Below are 11841 nucleotides of genomic sequence, written 5' to 3' on the forward strand. Positions count from 1 at the left end.
TATTTATCTACTTGCACTTTGACATGCTTTCAAACTGCTAGGTTGGCAGGAGCAGGGACCTAGCAACGGGGGCTCACCCCGTTATGGGGATTTGAACCGCCAACCTTCTGATCAACAAGTCCTATGCTCTGTGGTTTAACCCACAGTGCCACCCGCGTCCCAGTTATTTCTTTACAATTCATTATTAACAAACTGTTAATTTTGTGTTTAATGAAAAGGACACTTAAATTAATACATTGCTTCTGCAGCATCCAAAGCATAGCCTGTCATTTGCCCAGTTGGTGCCTTTGTGAATAGTGGCAACATCATGGCCAGCACAGAATTAAGCTGTGGAAAAACATTCTGCAGCAATTCTGCTTGTATACAGTATATGCTCATCATCCTATACACTTACCATCATGACCCAAGAGCAGAGGTCTGAAAGTTGAGTCATCTTGGATGGCACAGGGCAATCGAAGGGGAAACCTGGTTCTCCAGGAATGATAGAAACTGGAAACTGTGGTCATTCCCCAAAAGGGGTGCAGCAATGGAGGAAATGTTTTGGCATCAATCCCCTGCTCAGCTGAGTATAAGAGTGATTCAACTGGTAAGGCCCCTCAAACTCAAGTGAGGAATACTGTGCTGTAACTCATACTCTAGAACTGTAGTCTTCTACTTTTTCAGGCTCACCTGTAACCCAGACATGCATTTGCAGAATCATTTATTTAATGCCATATATTTGTCTGGTGGTAGCACTGCCGATATGTCCCACATTAAAACACACTGGGATGCAATATTGGGTCCAACCCACAACTGAAGATCAATGCTCTAGAAAACAGAGACTCCACATCATGCCAAATATGTCTCATGACCATAAAAGAAACAGCTTCTTCCATAGAGAAGTTGTGCCCCGATGACACTACCCCTCCACTGTTTTATAAAAATGATGCAGACCAGGGGTAGGCAACCTAAGGCCCGTGGCCCAGATGCAGCCCAATCGCCTTCTCAATCCGGCCCGCGGATGGTCCGGGAATCAGCATGTTTTTACATGAGTAGAATGTGTGCTTTTATTTAAAATGCATCTCTGGGTTATTTGTGGGGCATAGGAATTTGTTCATTTCCCCCCAAAAAATATAGTCCAGCCCACCACATGGTCTGAGGGACGGTGGACCGGCCCACAGCTGAAAAAGGTTGCTGACCCCTGATGTAGACTGTTATGTCATAATTAGACCAAAGCGATCCAAGGGTTATAGTTCTATAGTATGTATGATGTCAGGCTTGGCTGTCCCTGAAAAGAACCACAGTTCTGTTATTTGAGAGGAGGAAGGAGATCAGCTACTCTTATCTGTCCCTGTTAGTTTTATGCTCTACCATGCCACTGAAGTCAGGTTCAAATATATGGCCAGGTAAGCCAGTTTTTGTGGTGGTTTTGCCGGGTACATGCTGTTAGTTAGTATAATCTATTTAGAATTTATCATCTGTGTGAGTTCATACCACTTAATATTTCAGAGTTCAAGCTCAGGCCCACCTATCTCAAGGTGACATTCATCAAGTGTCAACAGTGTCCTAGGTGCTGTACATAAAAGTAAAGCAGTCCCGAACAAAGGATCTGCAAGAGAGTGGTGCAAAGATGAGTCAGGGATTGGCAAATGACTAGGAACAGTAGAACAAGGGATAGTCAGCTGGCAGTTTTGTGGCAAGCAACATAATGGCAGGCTAGGCAACAGTGGTACCTCGGGTTACAGATGCTTCAGGTTACAGACGCTTCAGGTTACAGACTCCACTAACCCAGAAATAGTACCTCAGGTTAAGAACTTTGCTTCAGGATGAGAACAGAAATCATGCGGCGGTAGCTGGAGGCTCAATTAGCTAAAGTGGTGCTTCAGGTTAAGAACGGACCTCCAGAACAAATTAAGTTCTTAACCCAAGGTACCACTGTACTTATAAAGGTCCGTCCTGGAAAGCTGTCTGTGGACAAATGAGATGAGCACCCCAACCCCATAGTGACTTTTGACAGGACTTTGGGGTTGTAATTTTTAAAAACACCTGACTCCATAATTTTCAGTCATCAAGCAACAGGGCTGTAGAAGTCACTATGGTGCATTAGCACCATCAAAAAGGAGGAGCAGGCAAGGGAATAAAGCAATAGCAAAAGGTGTGTGAGGCAGCAGAACCCATTAAGTCTTTAAAATGAATAGCTCTTAATGATCAAGAGTGACTAAAAAAGGTGCACATGCCACACGGTACTGATCATGGCATTGGTCTGAAAAGACTTTAGTCCCCATGCCCTACAACAACCAAGCCTAAGTACATATTCCTACCCTCTTTAGCCCTGCCTCCACTTCCTTCCCTTTTGCACTCTACAAAATACCAGGCACACTAATGATGGTAAGCAAATAAATAAGTCCCTCTCACCATTTTTAATATAATTAAAGTAGCATTACAGTGGTACCTCGGGTTAAGTACTTAATTCATTCCGGAGGTCTGTTCTTAACCTGAAATTGTTCTTAACCTGAAGCACCATTTTAGCTAATGGGGCCTCCTGCTGCCACCACGCCGCCAGAGCACAATTTCTGTTCTCATCCTGAAGCAAAGTTCTTAACCTGAAGCACTATTTCTGGGTTAGCGGAGTCTGTAACCTGAAGCGTATGTAACCTGAAGCATATGTAACCTGAGGTACCACTGTACTGACTTCTTTCCCTACAGCATCATAGCAATGGAAGGAAGTGTTCTCCAGCTGCATAGCACTTAGCACCAATCTGTGCTCTTGAAGTGGTATCCCAGCTTAAATGTATTTATTTATTTCTTAAATTTCTACAGCGCCCTTCACCTGAAGATCGAAGGTTGGTTTACAATATCAAAACACAAAAATACATACCATAGAAGCAAACAAAAAGAATACCCATCCTGTGCATACACAGGATGAATCATTAAAGGCCATAGATTGTTTAATTAGTCAAAGGCCTGGGAGAAGAGGTATTTTTATTGATTAAATTAAATTAAATTAAAGCAGTTTGACTAATGCAAGCACTTGAGCCAATCCATAAATCATTCAGAAATTAGAAGAGAGAGAAACCTGACTTGATTAAGCTCTAGTTCAACAAGCAGCTTAACTTGTTTATGATACCTTTCCTCTGTGATGCATAAGGTGGTACTGCCCCCTCCATCACCGATTTGTTTTGACCAAGGAGAACAGGTTCGTTCTGGCTGCACCTCTCTACAACCTTGGGTAACTCGCTATTGTAGGACTACAACTCTCATCATTCCCACACAGCTTAACCAATGTTCAGGGGTGATAGGAGTCGTAGTCCAAGCTCCTTCTACTTTTCAGCACTACTTCCCATGCTCCGGGGTAAGCCCTGTAACTGAATGCAGGTCCGAGATTGGAGCCTCCTACCTATAAGATACATCCTCCCTCATCACCACCATTGTTAAAAACAGCACGTGTGTATACTCTCTTTCTCGCTCTGCTCTCAAGTCAGAAGAAGAAGACTTGAGCCAAATGGGCCAATTTAGGAATTAAAAACGCACGCAAATGGGAGAAGAACTACAATAAAATAAGCACTAGTTACACTTAGAAATATATATATATTTGGAACACGTGATTGAACCTCCCCAGCGCCCGGCGGGTAAACACACGTGTGTGCTTTTCCTGGTCCTCTCTCCCTGCAGCGGCTTTTGTCCATAGCTCGGACGAAATGACGTACTACCGCTCAGGTCTTCCGGGCGTCGCGAATAGATTCCACCTCGGTGTATTTCCATGGCAACAGGGAGACTCGGCACACAAGAGGAGCGCCCTCAGCTTGGTCATGGGACAACGCCAGCTGACGTGGGAGCTCTCAGGTGAGGCGGGCACGGATTGGCCAGAACGAGTGTGAGGCGAGCAGCTCGCCCAGGTGCGCCAGGCGAGCTCGCGTCTCCCTTCTCCCCCGTCCGGGGAATGGGCATCTGCTGAAAAAGGAGCTTTTGATGAGCTGAAACGGGATCTTTCCCTGGGACAGTTGAGCCCACCCCTTTCTTTCACCACATACATTGAAAGCACATAATTTCCCTCAAAGAATTCCGGGCACTGTAGTGTGATTAGCGTTGTTGGGAAATGTAACTCTGTGTGGGGTTACACAGAATTATTTGAATTCTACAGAACGTGCTTTCGAGTGTGTACACAACTTAAGCATATGGCCATTTAGAGTCCCCAAATGAGAAGTACACGCCACGGACAGCAGTAAACCATTAGTTTTTTTTAATCCTCTGGTGAGACTGTAAAACTTGCAGTTGTCTGCCCAGGAATCAGCTGCATGCTGCAAAGGATTCTGGGGCATGCTAGCAGACCATGCAGAACAGTCTTTGTCATGAGTGGAGCCACAGCAAATTTTTCATGTTTAACTCTACGCAATGTAGGGTAGCAATCATAGAATCGTAGAGTTGAAAGGGACCCTGAGGATCATCTAGTCCAGCCCCCTGCATTGCATGAATATGCAGTTGTCCCATACAGGAATCAAACCTGCAACCTTGGCATTATCAGCACTGTACTCTAACCAGCTGAGCTGTCCACCTCTTTCACACACTTTACTGGGAGTGAGTCCAGTGGAATTCAGTAGGACCCCAAGGTCAGAGTGGTTCTTGCTTGTATGTTTTATCATTTAACAATGAAGAGAGATCACACACAAAATAATTATCAGTCCTGGAGCTGAAGAAGTCATTTCTGTTCACTTGTCATTTCTGTTTATTTCCATCCCTGCGTATAAAACATCCCATTTTAATTCTTATTGATTACTAGTTGTTCAAACAGTTCCACCACTGTGTATGATAATGGAATTTCATTGTTCATTTGAAGTTAGATGTCCACCATTATTCCAATATGCTTTGACCGCAGTTGGCTCCCAGGCTGAATTCAGTACAAGGGGCATTTCAGGGGAAGTGCGCATCTGCAGGTCACCACCACTACCCTGGGGCTTCACCAATCTTGCTGCCACATCCCCTCCCTAATGATGGCAGCATCGCTGCTAGCAGGACACTGAGGCTTCTGCTCCCCCTCACAAGTCACTGCTGATGACAGTACAATTGGCAGAAAAACACGCAATGCCTTTATTTATTTTTGTATCCCATCATTTGTCGGTAGTAGCAGTACATGCTGCAAGTCGGATGGTATTCTTTCTAAATGACACTCATAACTATTCCTGGTTTTTGCAGCTGCACAGCAACGAAATTCATTTGGATCATGTCAGGAGAGAAGAATATTCCCCGTTTTCTACCCTCCAGATCGGTTAGGCAATGAGAATGTGCCAATTAAAGGTGATCCTGATCGTGGACCTGGAGCTTATAACTATGCAGAGGTAAACTATACTGCCTTTGATTTAGCTGTATTTTCTCTTTATGTATCTTCACTTTGAAGTAAAGAAAGGAAATTTGGTACCTATACTCTTGGTGGAACTGCTTCTAAAAATGGGCTGCCCTTTGCACTGTCCCCCAATATTTTGTTAAAGTTGGTGCCCATGCCCCTATCTCACAGGATTTTAAGGATGAAATGTTTCAGGAACTATGTACACTGCTCCTTGGAAGAAGGGTGATGTATGAATATAACAAATAGTAAAGTATATAAAATGTGTAGCATTGTAATAACCAAAGTGCTTTTCTTTCCTAAATAATAATTAATAGAAGGACAACCTTCTATACCAATTGGCTCGCAGACCAGAGAGTACTAAAGGTTACACCATGGGAGCAAGAACAACCCCACGTTTTGGACTACTCAGCAAGGTAAAAACCGCTTTCAGTCGTTACTGTACTGTGTTTTATATAGTCTATTATACTTCCTCTACAATAGTCCTGGAATAATTCCATTGACTTCAATCTGGCCTCAGCATGTCTGTCCTGAAGTAAGCTGTTTATGGAATTAGATGTCAGCAGGTTTTTAAAAATGTCCTGAGCCATGCTCTTTAGGTGCTACAAGGCTCTGCTTTTGCCAGTTCTTAAACTGCAATCTTTATTTGTTACAGGTATTGTGCCACTAATGGAATCTTAATTGATAAATAGTATGAGTTGTAGCTGATTGAGCAATTAATTAAATATGATGAAAAAAGCAGTTTCTAAAGAAAAAAGCAGTAATTCTTTGCTTTAAGTGATAAATAGGGATATTGCAGCAAGCATCCTCTTAGAAGAGGCATTCTCTGTTCTCCATCATGCAGGGTTCAAGGTGGCAGAACACATGCTTTGCATGCAGAATGAGGGCTGAGAGCAAAAGAACTCTAGCTCAGACCTTGGATAACCATTGCCAGTTAGAGTAGACAGTACTATGGACCAGTGCACTGACCAGTTCACTGACCCAAGATAAGGCAGCTTCAACGTAAGAAATTTAGTATTGCCATTAAATTACAATACTTGCTGAACTTTGCTTTGCCCAGGAAAGGAAATTAGGGCTGCAGTCTTTGACACACATTATTGAGTAAGACCCATTGAGTTCAGTAGGACTTACTCTGAATAGACCTGGTTAGGATTATGCTGTAAACCTCAATGAACTGAGTGGAATTTAATGAGTATGTAACTCCACCTTCTTCCTGGATTGTCAAGTCAAAATGAATCTGTAGTGTGTGAATTACAGCATGGTCCACAACAGTGCAGGAGACCCTTTCACCTCCCTCTCCAAGATGGATCTCTGCCCTACTTCCTCTGTCTTCTTCCCTGGAATCCCTGCTTCCAAACTCACTTTTCCTGCCCCCTCAAACACATAGTTACCCCGGCCACCTTTGACATCTGGCTCCCCAGCCCAAAGGATCCTCCTATGGCCTATCAGCACCTTTTTTATAATGCTAACAGGTCTGCTCTTCTTCCCCATAGCCAGCCAGGAGAATTTGCATAAGCCAGACCAGGAATTCCCAGAATTCCCTGTCTGGCACAGTTCTGAACCTTAATATCCCAGTTAATCAAAATCCTAGTATTTATTCGTTTCTAGTGTTTAGTGGGGCAACCCCCTCGCCAGTTCTATAACAATATTTTAATAGAGGATTTGTCTTGTAACTTAATTTTATATGCTCCATTTATAGCATGTGACGCCTGATCCTACTGCATACCAGTCTATATGGATCAGAGACCACCACAGACACCAGCCGACACATGTCTCTTTTTGCAGCAATATGCCACGATTTTCTGAGAAGCTTCTGGACAAAGACTTTTATCCTGGGTACCATTTTTCATTTCATTTCATTTCATTACAAAGCTTCCCCTTATGATGAGAGCAGCAAGGTCTTAACGAAAGCTCAAGCGGGGCCAAGAATTATAGTCACCCAAACTGATAATGTAATGCAGAATCCTGACAAGATGGAGGTGCTTTTGGTGGGTGATTCCATGCCCTGAAATTGATGAGGTGACTGTTCTAGATAGGGTTGCAATCCTTCTGAAACAGCAAGATCAGAGCTTTGGGTACTCCTTGGTCCAGCATTGTCACTTGAGGCCCAGGTGGCTTCAGAGGCAAAGAGTGGCTACTTCCAGCTCTAGCTGATTCACCATCTAGTCCTGGACCAGAATAACCTGGCTATAATCATGCTTTGATGCCCTCTATATTAGATGACTGTAATACACTCTACATGGGACTATACTTGTTTACTAACCAAAACAGGGTGGTCCAGCCCACAGCCCACAGCCCACAAGCTGCATGCAGTCCTTGGCAACAGTCAAGAAAGGCCATCTTAAAGCCTTAAAAATATTTTTTTTGCATCATGCGTTGTTAAACAAAAGTGCATATACTTGTTTGTGAACTGAATTTGTTTAGTAACTAAATATGTTAAATCTTTAAATCTTGTATTTAATTATATATATTTTATTAAATATATCAATTGTGTATATTAAATAATATTAAATATATTGTGAACACTTTAATTTACAATATAGAAATTTAATTCAGTGTGTGGCCCATAGGTTTTGTGTAAAAGTACTCTTGCAGCCCACTTGGTATGGAAAGTTGGACTGCCCTGGAACAAAAGCTGCAACTAATACAGACTCTATTTTACATTATTTTCATGAGACATTATTTCCTACTTTGGGCACTGAGAGCCAAAGTTCATTTTTGTAAAAAAAAAACAACAACCCTGAAATAAAAAATTACAGGGATCCCTAATCTCTTGCCTATTCTTAGATGCTTTTTGCAATTTACCCAAATCACTGTTGAGATGTAGCTACAGTCTTCTTTAAAAAAATAACTCTTAAATTTACCAGTCTAGCATAAACATGACGGAATAAAGCACAATATATGAAGACATTATCTCAGTGTATTAATGTGGAATGTGTAAAGTGCACAGCATAATGGTGCATATTAGTTCATTGAAGAAATGATGCAAGGACTTTTCTCTCTAGACCTGGAACATATGACCCATATGGCATGCCACACAGGCATGTCACCTGGCCAGGGAAGTTTGGGGCTCCAGACTGGTCTTTAATACCAATGCCAGCGAAAAGAACGCTGAGAAGTGAGGTATGAAATTCAGATACAGTTTTCTAAATGATCATTGTGACAATTTGGGGATTAAGAATGTTAGAATCTCAAACAGGCTTGATTTCAGCAAGGGAGAGCCATTTTTTTTCAGGGCTGTATCTGTCATGAACTGGCTGGGTACAGAAGAGTGGTGGGAGGCACCAGCTGGGGAACCCCCAACAGAACCCCTAAAGGGTGAAGGCTCAGAACCAGGGGATTGGTGGTGGGACAACAATGAGTGGTCAGAGGGAGAAGAGGGAGCAGACTGGGAGGAGTAGGTGCCAGAAGCTGATGAAGTAACAGGGTTTAGTGAGCAGGAAGAGGCTGTGGCAGGCAGCAGTCCAGAATCAGAGGCAGAAGTGGAGGCTGGAGAGTCTGGGGGCCAAGAGGCAGAGATGAGGCAATCTGCTGAAGAAGCCAATGGGGTCTCTCTCCTGTTGTGACCAGCTTCCGCCCCCCTGGTCTCCTAGAACCCTCTGAGGTATAAAGAGGGCAGAGCAGAGACAAGGTGTCAGAGTCTCAGACTGCTTGGGAAGGACCCGGGAAGGAATATACTTAGAGATCTTTCAGAAGACAATAACATACATTTCTTTCTGTGGAATTCCTTTGTCTCATACGGTTTGTTTTCTGGACATGGAGCTATAGATAGAAATCTGCACTAAAACATTTGCTTCTTTATTGTGCTTATTGGGTTTTTAAACAACACTGAATATATTTTATATTTGTATTTGTTTTAGCTGCTTTCGGACAAAGAGTTTAGGAAGCACCGGAACCTAGTGGCCTACCTGAGCATATACTACAGTGATTAATTACTCTGATTGGAGTCGTTCCTCTTCTGTGTACTTGAACTACCAATTTGCCTTTGTTTGTTTGTTTGTTTTGTTAAGGGAAATTTAGACTTTGTTAGTTGTTTGTTACTCTGATTCAGTTACCAGATTGCTTCATAAACAGCTGTCTTCTTATGCCTCTTACCTTCCTAGTTTTATTGCCTAGTTCAAAACTGTTGATTTTATGTGAAGCACTCATAACTGTGAAGCCAAAAAGTATCTTAAAATGTAGGTGTCTTGATTCTTGCCTGTTGACAACAGCTATTTCAGCCCTTCAGTTTTCCTTCCTTGCTGCATGTGCCAGTCCTCCCAGTTTGCAGTCAGTTAGGCTTGGAGAATTTGTAAGCACAGATAGTCACTGACTCACTTTAATTTGTAGACCAACTTTGGAAAATCTTGCCAATATTTTGAGTTACGAGGTCACAGTGCCCACAAAAGCCATGTCAAATATGAGTCGCTACTGCCTGCAGCAGGACATCCTGGTGAAATTCCCAGATCCAGAATCTCCTGTACCTTTTACTTCTTGACCCTCCTTATGCTATTTGCACCACAAGAGGCCCTGGAAGCATGTGGCTCATTTATCTGCTGTTATTGTGTATGATATGATGATAGGTGGCCTGGTATGTATGTCTAAGCACAACAGTGCCTGCTTTCTATTTCTGCATTTTCTTTTATGCAATGTTCTCTTCTTTTGCATAATGCAGTTACGGAGGCTGAAATTTGAAGTAGGCAACAGGGGAGAGGTGATTCTTAATGCTGTTCACTCTTGCTGCTTTACCACTGAAAAGTGCACCGCCTACACAAAGAGACCCTCTGCTGGGGGAAAGAGAGGCTTGGTTCATACCAAGCAGCAAACCATGGTTTCCCTAGATGAACCTCAGGTTTGTGCAATCTCTCCGTCCTTCTCTACTTTCATGCCTATGGAGAGGAGACCTTTATATTTTTAACTAACCAGTTTCTTGAGATGTCCAAACTTGGATTAATAAAATGAGATCAGAAACCACAGTTCTAATTTTGCTAGTTTTCACTATTCAGAGTTTAAACAAACCAGAGTTTCAAAAATTCTGGCATCATGAGGAACTATTGATCTTTTAATTCAATTGTGGAAGCTTTTGATCTTCTCCTTGACTTGCATGAAAGAGGAGGGATGGGAAGGAGCATGTGAGCTTAAGACTCTTTAACTTGTTCTCAAAGTGAAAAACCATGGTTTCCTGTTATGTCTGAACTGAGGCACAGGTACTTTACTTAGGAACATGTGTTTGCAATATGTTATAAACTTGTACTCATGGTATATGAATATTTCATTGTGAACAACTGTAGGCTCATCCATACAATCTGTTCCTTGATCTGTTCTACAACATGGGAGGAAATACATACTTGATAAGAAACATGTTGATAGACTACTGCAGCTTTCTCACTCAGCACTGGTAGATAGTATATAGCTAGCCCACAACCTGCTATTTGTTGCTGTTCTTGTCTTATCTATGGCATCACGATAAAGTGGGTTATATCAAACACTGCACAAGCAGTGGCCCACTTGCACAGTGGGACTTCCTCTTCCTCTCCTTTACTCACCCCCCCCCCAGCAGGTTCAGGGGGTGCTCTGAGAGAGAAAATGCTATTGCACAAACAAAACTCTGTTGCATGTGCAGAATGGCAGTGTTGGATATAACCCAATATATCTATATAACCCTCCCTATTTATGGAACTTGCAGTTTCCTTTGGGAACTCCCGATTTCTCTAAACATTGTTTACACTTAACTGTTTCACGTGGGAGCCTTGTGATTCCAGTGGAGCCACATGCTGATATATCATTTCCTACAGTTCCTAAGTACGACTTCCCTTATACATCTTGCAAGCTAGAGGGTTCAGATTAGACAGTCTGTAAAACCATATGCCTTACAGCAAAGAAGAAATATTTACAGTTGACAGAGAAAAATTCAAAGTGAAATAAGGCCATATAGTGCTTGATGTTCTACCACCCATCCAGTCCCTTGCTTTTTATTATAATTAGTAATGTGTCATTAATAGCCAAATGTATTTGTTTTACTGCATAATAAAATTCAGAAAATTATTCTGTGTGGTCAGTGTGTATGTTTTTCATTTTCAAGGGATTAGCATATTGCTCAAGTAGTATGAATTTCATTGGCAGTTAATCTGATACGGAATGTGTAACTCCATTCTTTCTAGCATCATAGGCTCTTTTTACTCCTTGCCAGAGAGTATAGAATATTCCTAGACAAATCTTTCCCCTTCAGGTTTTCATGACTTCATGTTGGTCGCACCAAAGTTTACTGCAAGCCATCAGAGTATGGCCTATTGTTGCCTTGGCTATACACAGTTTTATCTGGAAGCAATAACCCGCAGACTAGAGTTCAAATCTGTCAGTTCCCATTTTCTGGAATACAATTCACCTGTTGCTAAAGAAAGCCACTATGTCTAGTACTCTGATGAAAGAGGTTTGTTAGCAGCAGCACAGTTTGTCCTTCAGCAGCTCCTAGGTGTTTGCAAGTTGCTTAAACTGCTCAGGTAGATTTTGTAAGAAGCTTTATGCCAACTTTATATATGCAAATA

The 11841-nt window shown here is 42.2% G+C and overlaps 1 protein-coding gene across 1 annotated transcript; it reads left to right on the forward strand.

Annotated features, from left to right (window-relative positions):
* Positions 1–1245: 1245 nt before the first annotated feature.
* On the forward strand, positions 1246–11341 carry CIMAP3 (ciliary microtubule associated protein 3). Its single transcript, XM_081916550.1, has 7 exons — positions 1246–1385; positions 3652–3822; positions 5170–5312; positions 5635–5733; positions 7017–7153; positions 8323–8440; positions 9178–11341. The coding sequence occupies exons 1-7, from the start codon at positions 1352–1354 to the stop codon at positions 9247–9249; spliced, it is 774 nt and encodes a 257-aa protein (XP_081772676.1). The 5' UTR covers positions 1246–1351; the 3' UTR covers positions 9250–11341.
* The last annotated feature ends 500 nt before the right edge of the window (positions 11342–11841 follow it).

The sequence above is a fragment of the Podarcis melisellensis genome, assembly GCF_964234715.1.
Source record: "Podarcis melisellensis genome assembly, chromosome: 6".
Classification (NCBI taxonomy): domain Eukaryota; kingdom Metazoa; phylum Chordata; class Lepidosauria; order Squamata; family Lacertidae; genus Podarcis; species Podarcis melisellensis.

Excerpts from the sequence above, each read along its gene's own strand:
- CIMAP3 (XM_081916550.1), top strand. The coding sequence starts at position 1,352 with ATGCCACTGAAGTCAGGTTCAAATATATGGCCAG. Across the intron at positions 1,386-3,651 it reads AGGTTCAAATATATGGCCAG|CGGCTTTTGTCCATAGCTCG; the intron begins GTAAGCCAGTTT and ends CTCTCCCTGCAG. Across the intron at positions 8,441-9,177 it reads AAAGAACGCTGAGAAGTGAG|CTGCTTTCGGACAAAGAGTT; the intron begins GTATGAAATTCA and ends TATTTGTTTTAG.